The sequence below is a fragment of the Marmota marmota genome, unplaced genomic scaffold, assembly GCF_001458135.2.
Source record: "Marmota marmota marmota unplaced genomic scaffold, marMar, whole genome shotgun sequence".
NCBI lineage: Eukaryota > Metazoa > Chordata > Mammalia > Rodentia > Sciuridae > Marmota > Marmota marmota.
In genome coordinates this window covers 5,959,857-5,977,443 of record NW_026000222.1, presented here as the reverse complement: position 1 = coordinate 5,977,443, position 17,587 = coordinate 5,959,857, and the positions used below count along the sequence as shown (strand labels likewise).

At 42.4% G+C, this 17,587-nt stretch overlaps 1 protein-coding gene and 1 pseudogene across 1 annotated transcript in view; one reads left to right on the top strand and one right to left on the bottom strand.

Moving 5' to 3' along the window:
• Positions 1–321: 321 nt before the first annotated feature.
• The window catches only part of Gan (gigaxonin), a 39,263-nt gene continuing 21,997 nt past the window's right edge, over positions 322–17,587 (top strand). Inside the window, exons 1-7 of the mRNA XM_048792410.1 lie at positions 322–366; positions 6,097–6,273; positions 8,303–8,653; positions 10,381–10,598; positions 10,811–10,932; positions 15,310–15,422; positions 16,294–16,443. Coding sequence (XP_048648367.1) covers positions 322–366; positions 6,097–6,273; positions 8,303–8,653; positions 10,381–10,598; positions 10,811–10,932; positions 15,310–15,422; positions 16,294–16,443 — 1,176 coding nt within the window. The remainder of the gene's footprint in view (positions 367–6,096; positions 6,274–8,302; positions 8,654–10,380; positions 10,599–10,810; positions 10,933–15,309; positions 15,423–16,293; positions 16,444–17,587) is intronic.
• Positions 11,125–14,609, bottom strand: LOC107151013 (annotated as a pseudogene).

The following is a 17,587-nucleotide window of genomic DNA, read 5'->3' as shown; positions in this document are numbered from 1 at the left end:
CTCACTTACCTTCAAATGTGGGCCTTGGCCTTTCAGCACTGGACAGATTAAATTATTAGGCAGTGCTGCCTCAGTACTGGTTCTGTTTAGCTTCACTGTATCCGAGGTCATCAGGAAAACTCTTGCATGTGACAGCACCTCAGAGTTAAAAAACTTATTTTACAAATAATTGTTGAGTGTCGTCTACTTTCCTCAGCCGCCGGGCTGCATTGCAGATTACAGTGGTAAAGGATTCCAGCCTCAAGGACCTTGGAGTTCAGTAAAGGAAATAGCATAGAATACTTCACCTCAGGCCAAACCGAGACGGTCCCACGCTGTGTCATGGTAAAGGTGTGGGTGCAGCACCAGAGAAGTGTCCGCAAAGAGGTGATTTGTACCTGCCACAAGAACAGCATGAGGACGGAGGGATCTGGGAAACGTGTCTAGTTACAGAGTCTGGGACCTGGTCTTCCAAGGGCAGGTGGAAGTTAGGTGTTCACAGGTTGCAAGGGGAGGTCAGTCAGGTCGGGTAGGAAAGTTTGATGCAGGCAAGTCTCAACCATAGTTAGTTTTCTCCCTTAACCTTCAAATGTGGGAAGACTTTGTACAATTCGTCTTTTGACAGGCTTTGGAAACTATCGTAATCAGAAGCCTGAAAGGGTCGTGCTCATATTTAAACTAGCCTTCCTTTGTCCTCTTTGCCACCTTCTGTATTCTCTAACCTATTCAGTGAAAACTGCACTCTTTAAAAGGATTCCTCTCTCATTGTAAGAACATGACCAAGTAATCATCTTTTTAAAACTCTGGTCACGTGAGTCAAAAATAGAAAGGGAAACAATGACAGGTATCCCAGTGACCCTTTTCCCTGGTGGCCTAGTTTCCCCTGTCCAGTTGCTATCTGTATTGCACATACAGATGCAACCAGCTTTTATTTGAACTGGACTATACTAAATAAGAAAAATGCAAATTCCATGTTGAAACTCCCCTACCAGAGCGCCTTTTTTTTTGTTGTTGTTGTTGTTTTAATTTTTTAGTTGGACTCAATAAGAGTCATTTAACAGCAGGAGATTGGAGTAATGGGGGTTGGTTGGTTACTAAGAAGTAAAGAAAATTCTACAAGTGTAGGAATAACAGAGAGGGCAAGTACACTCTCAGGGCTGAACAACCTAGTCAAGACATACCCCTGGCTCATGGAATGGCAGAAAAGCCACACTGGTAGAACTTGCTGTAATTCTGTCCTCTAAGGTAAGTGAGAAAGCTTCAGGGGGAGGTGCCTTAAGGAGGTGCCAGGGAACCGCAAAGTACTGCTGGCAGCTGCCCGCTGCAGGAACCTGGACCCACAGAGGAGAGAGGCCCACACAGAGGGAGCCAGAACCAGGAAGCAAACCCTTTCCTCCTGTGGTGTTTCCTGTGCTCTCTTCTAAAGAAATTAATATTGTGCCAGTTGACCAAGGAAAATGATTTAACAGGCCCAGACCCTTTTTCACCAAGTGATCTAAAAGGGTGAATGAATTTAGAACCAAGAAGCGATACATTGATAACCAGCACAGCCACAAGTATAGATAGTGACATCCTAAGAGAAACTCACCAGAAAGACATGCCTGTGTCATCAAGATGGTACAGTGCCTGTGAAGCCAAGTGTTAGTGACTTAGGTGTTATTCTTACCACATTCTGTTTTCTCTCTTAACTAGGAATTGACTGAATGTTTTTTCATCATTATTAATAAAAGTGTCAGATCTAGATAAACCTTAGGGTGCTGCAAGAAGTGCCTATTGAATAAAACCTGGAGTTCAAAAGAAGCTGTTGACACGGGAGTGTAGATTTTAAATATAGGGAGAAATCAATGTTGTCTGAATACCATCTTTATACCTTCAGATATACATCACATCTTCCTAAAGACTGGCAAGTGCCTCCTACTCACAGCAAAATAAGACTGATTCCCTTGTACTGGCCCATAGCTGTTGTCCCGGGACCGTCCTCTACCATCTCCCTGCATTCCCTTCACTTGATTTGCTGGATCCTATTTTTTTTAGTGTCCAGAAACTTTCTTGACTTGATTAAAGCACATTTTCCAACAGCATTCTGAAAAAGGTTGCATGAGAGGTAAATTGTTTTGTGATCTTGTGGCAGAAAAGCCACACTGGTAGAACCTGTGTGTATAAAATGTCTTTATTCTATCTTGATATTTGATTGATAGTTTGGTCAGTTATGAAAATCTGTGTTGGGGTGCTGATGTGGCTTAGTGGTAGAACGTTTGCCCAGCATGTGTGAGATCTTGAGTTCAATCACCAGCACTGTAACACAGCAACAAAAAATCTAGGTTGGAAATAATTTTCCTCCAGGATTTTGAAGTCCTCTCCCATTGTTTACTTCCATTTATAAGCATGAAGCCATCTGACTGCCCTTCCTTTCTGTGTAGCCTATTTTCTCTCTGAAAGTTTTAAGCCTTTTTACTTCTTTTAACTATTCTGAAATAGAAGGAAGAGACCTGGAGTGGGTCTGTTTCTTCCATGTCATGAGCACATGGTATTCTTTTTGCTGTGAGATGTTCCTGTTTTCAGATGTCCAACCTTCTGTACTGATATTATAGTTTTTTTGACTTTCCTATTTCCTTGTCTTTTTCTCTCTTTTGTAGGAGATTCCTCAACTTTTCATTTGGACTTTATATTCAAAAAAGTTTGTTTTGTGCTGGGCACTGTAGCACACACTTGTGATCCTAGCAACACAGAAGGCTGAGCAGGAGGATTGCAAATTCAAGGCCCTAAGCAACTTAGTGAGACCCTGTCTCAACATAATAAAAGTGGATGGGAATGTGGCTCAGAGGTTCAATGCCCCTGGGTTCAATCAATCAAAAAAATTTTTTGTTGTTGTTTTACAACCATTTTGTTTTTCTTTGTTTCTTTCTGGAGCACCTGTTCTTATTTCATGAGCACAATATCTTCTCTTTTCTGCCTGGGAATATTAACGAGAGGTTTTCTTTTTACCTTGAGCTTTTCAATTTGGCATAATCTTCACTTTTTTTCCTGTTGATTTTGGTTTACCTATTGTCTTTTTTTAGATGTCTAGTGAATCCTGTGTACTCAATTTTAAGAGTAGGGCTATCAGTTTCTTAACTAGTATGCCAAAAAAACCAAAAAACAAAAAACAAAAAGGTGTGTGAAGATAGACAGTACAGTCTTCTGATAGCTGGGGCAACACCTGGAGAGTCTTAGCTTATCTGGCCCTGGGGCCTATTTACCTGGAGTAAATTCCATTTTCCACTTGTGTTGTAACATGGAAAAGCCTGGAGCCCAAGGGCCACACTTGTTGACTGCGGCTTTCACTCTCTCTTGGTCAAGCTGGCCCATCTTCCTGGGACAGATCAACGTCAGTACCGTCAGGTCTGTACTCTTGGGTTGATGGAATCCTCCAGGAGAGTCTTGGGGTTTCTTGCTTGAGGCTATTGGTCTTGCTTTCAGCATGTTAGGAGCTGAGTTGGTGGAGGCTGGGTGCATATGTTCTCTCACGCTGTTTGGGGCAGCATGCCTTCCCGAAGATGTGCCTGGTGCCCCTGTCGAGACCTCAGTTCCATCCTTTTCAGAATAAAAATCACTTTTCTTCCACCACAGCTAGAGAGAGACTTACTAAACTCTTAGCAGGGAGCCGTGTAGAAACTTAGGAGGGAAGTTATGTGAATTTGGCTGTTCCGGAAGACTTGGCTGTTTTTAGTTTGTCCTTCTCCCCTCTGTCCACAGCTCCCTGGTCCCATGGTTCCTATGCCTGGGGGGTCTGTGTGTGTGTGCTATGTGTGGCCTTTGCTCACTGCTGAGCTAAGACTCATGTCCTCGGTGTTTCAGATCAGGTGTTCTTGTTTGTTTCTAGTTTAGGAAAATTTTGTTAATGTGGTTTCCTGCTCTCCTTGTATTCTTTCCTCCAGAAGTCTGATTCTTGATTGACTTTATTAGATAGAGTTCTGAATGCAAAGGTAAGTTTAACTTCTGGTTTCCAAATGTTTTCCATGAAGCTGTTGCTGCTTAGGATCAGCGTGTGAGATGCACTTTACTTTTTTTTAGAAAGCGTAGTTACTTGGTAACGGTTAACATAATGCCATTTCTGAGATTTAGCATAGTTGTAATTTCTGTCAATATTATGTTCAAAGCTATTTTAAAATTTTAACTTAAATATATATTTTTCCATAGAGCCTTTTTTAAAAAAAAATTGTTGTTGTGGATGGACACAATATCTTTTTATTTTATTTATTTATTTTTATGTGGTGCAGAGGATTGAACCCAATGTCTCATGCATGCTAGGCTAGTGCTCTACTACTGAACCACAACCCAAGCTCAAGCCAGAAAGTCTTAATAAAGAGTATTTGGAATGAGGATAGTATCCATAGATGGGACAAGGATAGTACACTCAGGTCACAGAAGGAGGTACGTGAGTATCAGCACAGGTGGTTTGGTAGTTTTGGTGAACAGAGCATGTTAAAACACTCTTCTGACTGCTTCTATCTTCATAATGAAATGAGAATTAAGTGTACCAGCTGAAGATGATCAGGAACTGTGCTTCAGGTTTGAGGAAAAAGAAGAAAATGTAAAGTAATAGTTTTAGAGAGTAGGAGAATGAAGGCATATGAGAACTATATATGAATTGAAGAATAATACTATGACTATTGAGGATAGGAGTCATGAATTAAAAAGAAGCATATTAAAAAAAAAAGAATATTTGGAATATCTTTTAGACCTTGGGTAGATTGCAAACAAGACTTACAAGCATTGGCTTTGAAAAGCGTTCTTCAAATTGCCCACCACGTTTACAAAAGCTAGAGTCTACCAAAGGATGAATATCAAGAATATAGCTGGGCTCAGTGGTGTACACCTGTAATCCCAGTGACTCTGAAGGCTGAGGCAGGAGGATTTTAAGTTTGAAGCCAGCCTCAGCAACTTAGCAAGGCTGTAAGCAACTTAGTGAGACATTGCCTCAGGGGGAAAAAAAAAGTTTCAAGAATATATAAAGAACGCTTGATATGAAAAGAATGGCTAAGGATGTCTCTCGTGGGTAGAGTGCTTGTCTAGTATGCATGAAGCCCTGCATCTGCCCCCAACACCTCAAAAAGAGAGAAACAGACATGAACTTAACAGCTATTTCACAGAGGAGGAAACCTGGCCACAAACACATGAAGAGACATTCAGTACCTGGATGGGGAAATGCAGATTGGCAGTCTCAGTGAGATGCCACAGTCACCTTTGGGGCCAACCTCAGAGTGATGATGGTTCAGGCATCATAGAGTGTGTGGATCCACAGACAGAGATGAGGCTGTCAGCTGCTCAGCTGTGGAGAATATTTATTATCATCTTCTGCTTTGGTGGATAATGCAACCCAACTCCATTCCCCGGCATACCCAAGGGAAGTTCTTTTACAGAGTACAAATGGAGATGTGTACATAATAGTTACAGCAACACATGTTCAGACCATCAAGAACCTCATGACAACCTCAGAAACCATCCATAGGAAAGTGGAAAGTTACACAGCAGAACCAGGAGATAGGCTCTTATGGATGAACAAATAAAGGAAGCAAAAAATTCAACACAAGATTTGCATTATAGTTACTTCCAATGATAGAAACAGAGTAGTGTATGGTTTGGGGGAACCATTTGGTTAAAGCTAATTATTGTCAACACTTAGCTTTTGCTTTGGGTAGTGGGCTTGTAAAGTCCTTGTTACATAATTGAAAATAATTATTGGATAAATAAATACACAAATAATAAGCCTAAAAGAACTTGGATTTCCAAGTGAATAGAGATTCATGGTCACATGGATCTTAGTTCTTCATTTGTCTGTTTTGCCTTTTTTTTAAAAAAGCAGCATCTGGGGCTGGGGCTGGGGCTCAGCAGTAAAAGCGCTCACCTAGCACATGTGAGGCACTGGGTTCAATCCTTAGCACCACATAAAAAATAAAATAGAGATTTTTGTGTTTACCTACAACTAAAAAAAAAAAAGAAGCAGCAGCAGCAGCATCTTGAACATTGGTACCAATGTTTTATAGTTGAAAGTTGTAAGAATATATTGACTTAAAGTTAACAAACTAAATTTTCTGAGTGGAATTGCAAAGCTAATATGTATCATAGAATATTTAGTGCATAAATATTTATAGCTATTTGTTTTTTCATAGAAATTTTATTTTTTTTTCCTTTCTTAGGACAAAGTTAAACTATAATCCTCCAAAAGATGATGGATCCACTTATAAGATTGAACTGGAAGGGATATCGGTGATGGTCATGAGAGAGATCCTGGATTACATCTTCAGTGGGCAGGTAGGATAAGACACAAGGGAGGAGGCCCAGAGGCTTCTTGAGCTCAGGTCGGGGGTTTCCTTCCAGCCACACGTGGCCAGTGACCCTGTCTTCCTCTTCCATTATGGTGGGCTTTCAGGGGTCTCTCCTGGGGATGGCGCCCCATGCTGGTCTCTCTTCCCGGCTCTGATCCTGAACGAGCTGCTGATGACCAGCCTTGGACCCAGTCCGTCTGTGTTTGCCGCATGAAGCCTATGCCCACGCTGCAGGAGATGGGCGGGGCGGGGGACCCTGTGGGCCCTCACTGCTGCCCTTGATGTCTTGTTTCTGCATCTTGAATCCAGTCTTGCTCCTGCCTATGCTGTCAGGGAATGTGTTCTGTCCCCACAGCAGGGCGAGAGCTTCCTTGGGCAGTGGGCTTTCTTCATAGAAGTGAAGAGCTCCTTACAGGTCACTCCCAAGAAAGAAGATTGACCCAAATGATAAGACACCCTTACAGTGGTGATGCCCTGGTCCCAGTGCCTCAGTAGCACCCCATCCCTGCCTGACCCCAGTCTTTATCCCTATTGCCCTTTGCTCTCTTGGGCGTTTAGTGATGCCCAGGGAAGAAATGACTGGTGACTAGACATCTTGCTTTTCCTTTGCCCTCTTCCCACCCCCAGCCCCACAGTGTGATTTCAGGTCTAGCTTGGGTGTGAGTCGGGGCTGGTTTTATTAGCAGGAGGTCAGGGTGGCTCACAGTGTGACGGGAGAATGCATTTTCTCCTCTTCCTCTCTGAGGTCTTGCCCAGCTTTCTCCCTGGCTCCTTCGAGCCGTTTCTGTTGAGTTCTTCCTTTCTGTATGGATGCTCTCCTCCATATTTCTTGGTGTCCCAACCGTATTGCTGCCTTCTCTAAGCACATTCACTCTGTCCAGAGCCGCACTCAGGACTCTCATCCTGAAGGTGTGTGGTGATCCATAGTATTCCCTCCTCTTTTCTCTAAACACAGCAGCGGGCATGTATGTGTGTAATTGCTCAAAGTGAACAGAGTTAAAGTAACTTGGGGTCAGCCCTTAAAATCCTGAGAGATTGTAGCACTGCAGACCAGGCCTGTGGCCAGCCCCTTGTCTGCTTGGAGTCAGCATCGCCGCACATCACTGGCCAGGGAGAGCACGCGTGCTCAGGGTTGGACCCCAGACGAGAGACTGTATTTTCAGATTAACTTCTGTGGTTCATTCCTATTTTAATTGTAAAACCATGGTGGCAGTATAAATTATAACAAACTCCTGAATTGTCAGTTTGGTCTTATTAAGAGGTAGTGTTTTTGTTTTTGTTTTTTTTCCACATGCCTATATTTGATAGCTCTCTGCTATCTCATAGAACAAGGTGTTTCTTGCTATGCTCTTTGAATTCTTTCCTTGACATTTCTGAACGTAGGAAAGCACCCTCACTTGGGGACTTCACCCATGATTGTGGCAGTAGTATAGTGGCCATATTTCTACACTGAATAAAACAAAGGAAAAATAAACTTTCACAATGAGAAAAAACAACCTTATACTAGGAATTTATCCCAAAAGGTATTTTCAAGACCAAATTGTTTTGGTTGCTCCATGGTGTTTTGGTATTCAGAATGGGGCTGCTGAGGGGTCGAAAGCTCTCCTTCAGGGCCTGCATTCAGCTGGGCATACCACTTGGCAAAAGAGAAAACCCATATAGTCAGAGGCAAGATTTTCAGAATCTCTGGTGCTAGGATTTAAAGAAACCACGCTGTGTCCTAAACATTTCCACTCTGAAGCTTCCTCTGAGCTGCAGAAGTGAGGCAGATCGTCTCTTCGGCAGGGCTGGGGAGTTCACATGGATGTAGCAGGGGAAGACTATGGCGACTGAGGCACGCACACATCCGCTCGCATTGGCACAAGGGTGACCTCTTGATGGAGGTGCCTGGCACCTCAAATATTCCCTCGTTTTTGGCCTGAGAAGTGGAGACTTCGTGTGGTTTAGCTAGTAGATGAGTGGTTTGGGTCCTAAATACCTACATTCAGATATCAAATGCTGTGACCCTCTTTCAGATCAGGCTGAACGAAGACACAATCCAGGATGTTGTGCAGGCAGCAGACCTGCTGCTGCTGACGGACCTGAAGACCCTGTGCTGTGAGTTCTTGGAAGGCTGCATCGCTGCCGAGAACTGCATCGGCATCCGAGACTTTGCCCTGCACTACTGCCTGCACCACGTCCATTACCTCGCCACAGAGTACCTGGAGACTCACTTCCGGGACGTCAGCAGCACAGAAGAGTTCCTGGAGCTGAGTCCTCAGAAGCTCAAAGAAGTGATTTCTCTTGAGAAGTTGAATGTGGGCAATGAAAGATACGTGTTTGAAGCAGTGATTCGGTGGATAGCCCATGACACAGAAATAAGAAAGGTATCTGTCGCTGACAGCATGGTCTCAGGTTGCGTTTTTATTTGCTTTAAATTCAAATTGTAGTTGTTTTGTCTTTTTCAATTTGAAAGATTTACCAGGTTGTGACCTAAAAGGTATTTGTAAGACACCTTCCATCTGACACTAAAGCGATGGGCCTTTTACCCCAGTCTGTGTCCGCGGGGATGATGGACCTGGGAGGAAGCATACCATCTGTCCTGCCTTGCTTTTAATGGCAAAGTGCACTTCAAAACTAAGCGGGAGGTTGCAGAACTGCCTTGTCTCTCCCCATGCCCTTGGCACCCCGCCTGCCTGCTGCATCGCTGGGTGTACCCTGTCCCCCAGGTGCCCTCAGCAGGCACATGAAGTCCAGCAGAGAGGTGATAGGCATGCCTCAGGAGCACGATGGGTTCTCCCTGGAGAGATTGGCACTGGGTGGGGAGGAAGCAGGCGGGCTCTGAAGTTTGTGTAGCCATGTGGTTCCACACACAGGCAAGGTTCTGGGAGTGGTGGCTTGGGGAAGAGGTTCCTAGAGAATATCAAGGCTCAGATCCAAATCAGAAGCACACTGTGGGAGGGAGCAAAAGCACAGGACTTCATTTCCAGTCTGCTCTTTATAAATAAGAAACTAGCTCCAATTACTCATTTTAAAATAAGAAATGTATTAGGTTGGTTTTAGAGAATAGATTTAAAAAATGTACAGTTGCACTGTTAATTGTTCTTGGAAACTATTAACCTAAGTTTTAATGATTATCATATAATTTTTTAAACACCATAAACCTATGAGTGAGTATATTGAGGAATCCTGTGTATAGTCTTTTGTTAGTTTTAGTCAGGACACAGTAGTGTTCTTTTTTCCACGTTAATCAGGTAAATTAGAAGAGGAGATGGCAGAGTATCCACCTGCCCGCTCATGGAGGCCACCACAGGAGAGACTACTCCTCTCCAGCTTCTGCTGGAACCTCTTGCCTCAGAGGGGTGAGAATACTTAAGGTGACTGGTTACTAGGGAAACGAGACAATTCTTTGCCCTTTGTTAATCTGAACTTGATCCCATACTCTTGGCTTTTATTACTCTGAGTACAGGAGAGTATACCTTAACATGACTACTTGAAACCCAAGAAAAATCTGTAAATATACCAATTAACCAAGTCATTTACAGTGTTTCATCTTACCTATGTGGAGTGCAGTAATTGGTTCAGTGTAGAGCAGCAGAAGCATATAATCATCTTATATGTGTTAGTTAATTTTGAACAGCGATTACTAAGGAATACAGTACTCAGAATTTTTTTACTTTGGGCTTTTCTATATTTTTCTTATCAACAATGAGACATTATCTAAATTTACCATACAATATCATATATATTACCTATGTAAATGTGAACTCCCAGCACATCCAAATATGTTGGTATAAAGCAAATTATAGTCCTTTTTTACTCTGTTTACTTATTGGAAGAGAAACCCCGTAGATGTAAAAAAGCTGCTGCTTGAAACTTTGCACTGATCCTCAAATATAAATATGAATAGATGGTTTTAAAATTTTTAGCTTTTATTCCTGAGGCTCTGGGAAGCAGGAAGGAAAGGGGTGAGCACACATTCAAGCCGTCCTGGCCCTGATACCTTGCCTGTTAGTAGCGGGGCTGTTGACAGTTTTCTACAAGTTGGAGGACATGTGCTCTGGAGCCCCTCCTGCTCTCCAAGGCTAATCCCATCCTTTCTCTCCCTCTGCAGGTCCACATGAAGGATGTCATGTCAGCACTCTGGGTTTCAGGCTTGGACTCTAGTTATTTACGGGAACAGATGCTGAATGAACCATTAGTACGAGAAATTGTCAAAGAGTGCAGCAATATTCCGCTCAGCCAGCCGCAGCAGGGAGAGGCAATGCTGGCCAACTTCAAGCCCCGGGGTTACTCAGAGTGCATCGTGACTGTGGGCGGGGAGGAAAGAGTGTAAGTTTGGGTGCAAGGTGTTTGAAAGGTGGGATAAAGGAAGAAATAGTTCTATGTAAACAAGAATTCAGAATATTTTTCAGTTTCTAAAGCGTAATAGCAATTGATGGTTTAATGTTTTAAACATTCTATAGAGCACTAAAGCTAGTAATGGTTTTTGTAAGCAGAACTACATAAAACATTAACTGCTAATCAATTATTTATTTCCTTAGTTCCCGGAAACCAACGGCCGCGATGCGATGCATGTGTCCTCTTTATGACCCTAACAGGCAGCTTTGGATTGAACTGGCACCTTTGAGCATGCCGAGAATTAACCACGGAGTTCTCTCAGCAGGTAACATCCTGTAGTCAGTTTTAGTTGAACACATGACCAGTGATAGATAATTTCAGGGTCAAGTGGAATGACTAAAACCTTTGAAGATGTAATTTTATTGTCTCTACATGATGATATTGTCACTGTGGGTCCAGCTTTCAAGGCCATGGTTGAGAGAAGAGCATCTATGTCAGTCCTCGTTGTTTCCAAGTGTCAGTACACAATCATCTGTAAGGTGGAGAGACACTGACTAGGTGGTATCACTAAGAAAGAGGCTGCCCTGATTAGCTATGCAGCCATCCATGGTCCTGGTATTTTCTTGAGCCATATATTCCCATCTTAAGAATTCGTGCTGTGTGGAATTCCTATGAGACTTTAGAATATATTACTTAAATTAGCAGTGGCTCAAAATTATTTTACTATGGAGAGTATGTTTTACTTGATGTTTACAAGTTTGAAAATTGCTTCACCATTACTCAAAGCTCCTACTTCAGGAGGTGACAGGAAGGATTGGGACTGCTGCTCTGCCGTGCTTGGCTGCCTTTCTCTTCTCCTTAGACCCTGAGTTCACCCAGCAAGTGCCATTTCCCATCATTCTAGTGATTGTTGGCCATCCTCCTGGAATTATTACATGTTTCTGCTTGCCCACTAGCATTACCTTTAAAATGTTTAAAGGTATGCCATACCGTGTCATAAAAATGGTCATCACTATGCAGTTTTATAGAAATCTTTTTATGACTCTCAACATTTTAGGAGTTATTATAAACAATAAAGAGTTGGATAGAGTAGTGCATTTGACAGGATGAGAATCTAGTTTTCCTGCCTTCCCAGAATTAACTCCATCAAACTTTCCCCATCATACGGTACACTCCTACTTTGCACTCATACACCCCCATCACAGAGGTTCCTGGATCACCAGGTTTTGCAGATTTTCTGGGTGGATTGGTATTTCAGACACCAAACAATGAAAAGAGTGATTATGGACAGTTTTATTGACTGAAGCTAAAATGATTGAATAGTCCTTTCTCTTTTCTTGATAGGGCAGAAGGGTTGGAGGGGAAGGGAGGGGGCATGGGGTTAGAAATGATGGTGGAATGTGATGATCATTATTATCCAAAGTACACGTATGAAGACACTAATTGGTGTGAATATAGTTTGTATACAACAAGAGATACGAAAAAAAGTAAATTAAAAAATTTTAAAAAAAAGTCCTTTCTCTTGCCCCAGTCTACTCTATTTTTCTTTTTCTTTTTTTTTTTAACTTTTTTTTAAAAATTATTTTGGACTGTTATTCATCATTCAGTTTTTCTTCTCTACTAGTTTGGAAGTTACATTCTTTTTTGCATTCCTTTGGGGAACTTACATTAGATATTAAAGCCTGTGTCTTTAAGTTATCGGAGTGTAAAGTATGCTAAAATACATGATTTTTAATACCTATGTATGTAATATATGTTTTTTTAATCTGTTTTTTGGATGGATTGCTGGACAGATAGAAAGTTTACTTTGTTCTTCCTTCTAATGCACTAAGTTTTCCAACTAGAATCATTTTCCTTCTCTCTGACATTCATCCTTTTGAATTTCCTTTAGAGCAGGTCTTTTTATGGAAAACTCTCAGATGTATATGTCTGCAAATGTCATTATTTTGCCTTCATTCTTAAAGAATATTTTTGCTGGGTATAGAATTTTAGGTTGATATTATTTTTCAGCCCATTTGAGGTGTCTTTCCTCTGATTTAAGTCAGTTGTCAAATCTAAAAATCTTTTCTTCTCCGTCTTCCCAGAATTAACCCTTCCTTGCCCTGCCTTCTTTTTTCTTTTTCCTGCCATTTCATTGGTGTGTGTGTGTGTGTGTGTGTGTGTGTGAGAGAGAGAGAGAGAGAGAGAGAGAGAGAGAGAGACTTAAAATTGAATCACATTTGGGAATTGTTGGCCCTTTTGACTCTCTAGCGTGGCTTTTCACCAGTTCTTGGAATTCTTGTCCGTTTTGTCTGCACGTTGCCTATGCTCCATTCTCCACTCCTCCTCTACTTTTGGAAGTCACATTCCACACTGCACAGACTTTAACTCCATCCTTACCTCCTGTCTTCTTGTTATTTTCATCTTTTCATCCTTGTAGCCCTCTTGACAGTCGCTTTTGATTTGTCTTTATACATTGAGTTTTCTCCTTATCATTGATGAATCTATTAATCCACTCATTGTTTTATTTCTAGAATTTCTCTTTAAATCTTTTTGAAATCTGCTGTCATTTTTTTTCTCTTTTTTAAAGATCCGATCTTATTTATTTGTTACTCTTAAAAATTCTTCTTTTTGTCTGGACTCGGACCTAGAGGTAGAAGCTCTCAGAATGGCAGCCTGCACCTCTTGGCAGTCTCTTCCTGGGGTTTTTCTTTGGCTTCTTTCATTCTCTTGTCAAAAGTTTGGCATATTCTGCATCCTCTTCCCTGTTCTTTGTAGTGTGTTGTTTCTTCAGGGCGAAGTGCCTGTGCTTGGGTTGGACACATGGAGCAGCGAGGCACTGAATCTTCAGTGCTTTGGTCCTGGGTTTTTTGCCTTCCTCATTTAAGGGTTTCCTTACAACACATTGGTGAACATCATCTTCCTTAGAGAGCTTGTACGGTTTGCGGATTCTACTATCTCTTTTGGGTCCCAGTCGATGAGGCACAGTAGTATCCAAGAATCCAGGAATATCCTCCTCTCCTTTTTTCCTTTTTTTTTAAATAATAACCAAGTTGAAAACACTCACATTGGCATCCGTGACACAACCTTGAACAGCTTTGGGCTTTCTCTCTCCAGTTTGCCTAGGTCTATCCCATGCATGCTCCTTACTCAGTAGCATGGGTCAAGATACCCGCTTCATGGACAAACCTTGTTTGTCATTCCTGCCACTGATTCAGGTCACATAACCCTTCCATTCTTCACCCAGAGCGTCAGCAGCAACTTCTGTGGCCACACGCTGCTTCTTATAAAAAGTGTGGAATTGGGCTGGGGATGTGGCTCAAGCGGTAGCGCACTCGCCTGGCATGCATGCGGCCTGGGTTCGATCCTCAGCACCACATACAAACAAAAATATTGTGCCCGCCGAAAAAACTAAAAAAATAAATAAATATTTTTTAAAAATTCTCTCTCTCTCTCTCTCTCTCTCTCTCTAAAAAAAAAAAAAAGTGTGGAATTTGTGTTCATCGTCCACTTGAGTGAGTTTCCGGCAGTCAATGGCTGGGAAGAGACACTCAGCTTCCTCTTGGTGCAGCTCTTCGCCTATCTGAAACCTGCTGTTGTTTCTACAGTTCCAAGTTTCCTAGAGTTATCTTCAAATTTCATTTTTGAAGCATGATAAGCATTGTTATTTTATCATTTTTCTGAGTACTCCAATATTTGGAATTTGTATTTCCTGACTTCTGCTTCTGCTGTTTTTGTTTTTTGTAGACCTTAATTTCTTGTTATGTCTGAATATCTTTGACTAGATGCTGGTATTTTTATTAATAATTATTTGTATGAATAATTGATGTTTTGAAGTTTTAGAATGCTAATAGTCTAAAGCTTAGATGAAAGTACTTTCTTCTATGGAATTTTTGCATTTGATTCTGCCCGTTGCCTAAGAACACCACTAATTTGGTATTACTGTAAATAGAGTTCAAGGCTGGAGGTCTCCTAGGCAAGCAAGGGGGTTTAAATCTGAGCCCAATTCTGACTGACCTGCATCCTGAGAGAATAGAACTTTGAAGAGGATTTCTTGCCAGAAACCAGATCTTTTTGTGGGCCTGTGGCTTAGATTTCTCTCTTCTCATCCCCATGACAAAAGTGCAAATTCCTCAGAGTGGGAAATGCCTTGGAAGCAAGTTGGTTCCTTGCCTGGTGACCACTCTAGAGGTTCTGCTTCTTCCTTCAGTTTTTCCTTTTTTGTTTTGTTGGCTTTTAAGTGTTTTATCCAACAATGTAGATTTGTTTTGAAGAAGAATATCTAATCCACCTTTCATAGAAGTTCCATAATTACTCTTGGATCCTGTTTTGAATACAGAGGGCACACTGGTGCTCAGCTCTGAGGGTCCCAGGGGTCTTGAAGGCAGGTGTGGCCTTTGGGTCAGAAGTTGCATGAGAGTCAGAACCAGGAATAAAGTATGTGAACTGAGATGATCTGGAGCTGCCTGGTGACTGAAGAGGTGGTGTCAGCCTGGCTTCTCACCTTAGGGGTGGGAGTCCCCTCAAAGATACTAATGAGTAAAGCAGAGTGGTCAGAATGACTCACAAACTCAGCTCTGTCACCAAGGGGCAAAGGTCCGAGTCCAAGAACAAAACTATGGTGGCTGAAGAAGGTCTCTAGATGCTGCTGCACCCTGTGGAGCTTGACGTGCTGGAGGACGTGCATTTTGGGTGACTTATATTTGTCCTGTGATTCTTGCAGAGGGATTTTTGTTTGTGTTCGGGGGCCAAGATGAAAATAAGCAGACCCTGAGCTCAGGAGAAAAGTACGACCCAGACGCAAATACATGGACTGCATTGCCACCCATGAATGAGGTACCCCACGTGTGTTTCCTGTGATGGGTTTCCTCTTCCCCTGGGTCCTCTTGCTGGCTTAGTGTTCCAGTGTCTAGGAAAAGAAGAGGCAGCCCTGCCTAGGCCCCGCCTGTGTGCTCACGACCCCCTTGCCCTGCCTCTCTCCTTCCTGCTCAGGCCTCCCCTGCTCTTACCCTGGGCCCTTGTGTTGTTTGTCCCTCCTTGTCTGAACCTCCCTTGAGACTGCATGGCCTGCTCCTCCCCTCCCTCAGTCCTTTGCTGTGTCCTCACTTTTCAGGGGGTTTCCTCCTGCCTCTTCTCTCACACATAAGGTCTTTCCTAATCCTTCTGGAGGCTCTTTGATGGCTGGAAATTCCTTCTGTCCCGATTTACCTTCATGCTAGAGCAGGGCTCAGCACATGGGGCTCTGAGGTGGTGGCTGGATGAATGGCCAACACCAGGGCTTCAGCCACTCCCAGACCTCAGCAGCCCAGTCCTCCCCACTGCCCCTCCCGTGGAGAGTCTACACAGTTATGGCCCTTTTGTGTCTCACTCCTCCACTTGGAAACCCACAGCCCATTGCTATGCAAAAACAATCTGTGAAACCCATTATTACCTATTCTTTTTTCTTGCTGTGAGTTATGTGAGTTAAAAAGTAATGGTTGTGCCAGTGAATTCACCACATTTTATTCCCTTGTTCTGAAAAATGCCTGGTTTGGGGTTCTTTATTGTGCTGGAAGGGCGAGTGCTAGTGAAGCCAGAAATAAGATACATTAGGAGAAGTGGTTTTGAACCCCTTTTTGCTGGAACACTGCAATAAAATGATATCCCCAATCTGTATCAAATACCAAGTATCCGCTTTTACATACGAAGATCTTTGATGTGTTTTCAGGCAAGACACAACTTTGGAATTGTGGAGATTGATGGGATGCTGTACATTCTGGGAGGGGAGGATGGTGAGAAGGAGCTGATTTCCATGGAGTGCTACGACATTTACTCTAAAACCTGGACGAAGCAACCTGATTTGACCATGGTTAGGAAGGTGAGGACAATAGCTTGTGATAACTAGTCTGTTCATTTATTTCTTTAGTATGCCTTTAATATAACTCAGAGTACTTAAAGATTTAAAATGATAGAGTTCTGTCTTTTTTTTTTAGTTGCAGTTGGAGACAACACTTTTATTTTATTTATTTATTTTTTTTTTTATATGGTGCTAAGGATCTAAACCAGCGCCTTGCACGTGCTGGGCAAGCACTCCACCGCTGAACCACAACCCCAGCCCCGAGTTCTGTCTTTATTAGTAGCTTCCCGTACCTGTCAACAGCTACATGCCAAGATAGGAAAGAGGGCGTGCCTGAGAGTTGACTCTGGGGCAGGAGGTGGCACTGCTGGGTACAAGTCTGTCGATGGTGCCATGTGTGTGCACTAACCTAGGTAGCAGCCAGATGTCCCCACCTGTTCCTTAATCACTGTTCAAGATGGGGGAGAAACATTAGTCAGTATACAGATGAAAGCAAATGGCTTACATAGATGTTTAGAGCAAAGCCCATCTTTTCTTATAGTCCTGTTGTGGGCAAAGAGTAGCCATCAAGCCTAAGCTTCATGCGTTATCATAGGTATTTTACATCTTTAGGTACAGAGACATGCTTTGTGCCCTTTCAGCTGAGCTATTTAGATAGGAATTAAATGACTTATTGTTTTGTGAAATCTGTATCTTGGGATCTTCAAATATTGGTAAAAGAATAGAGACCAGAGCTTTTTTTTTTCTTTGCAATATTGAGGGTTAAACCCAGAGCCTTGTGTACACTAGGCAAGTGCTGTACCACTAAGCTAGACCCCCAGCCTGGGAGAGCATTTAGAAAATAGGACTATTGACTTAGGATGCAGAAGAACTCCTCCTCTGGGATTCACAACATGTGTATTCCCTTGCTCTTCTCATTTTTAAGTCCTGTGGTGTCATTGAAAAGCACTGTAGGGGCCTGGAGTTGTAGCTCAGGGGTAGAGTGCTTGCCTCGTACGTGTGAGGCACTGAGTTCGATTCCCAGCACCACATTTAAATAAGCAAATAAAATAAAGGTCCATCAACAACTAAAAAGAAAAAAAAAGAAAAGCACTGTAGTTTTACTGTTAGAAATCAATCCTTTATGTGATAAATTGGTTTCTGCATGAGTTACTGTCTATTCATC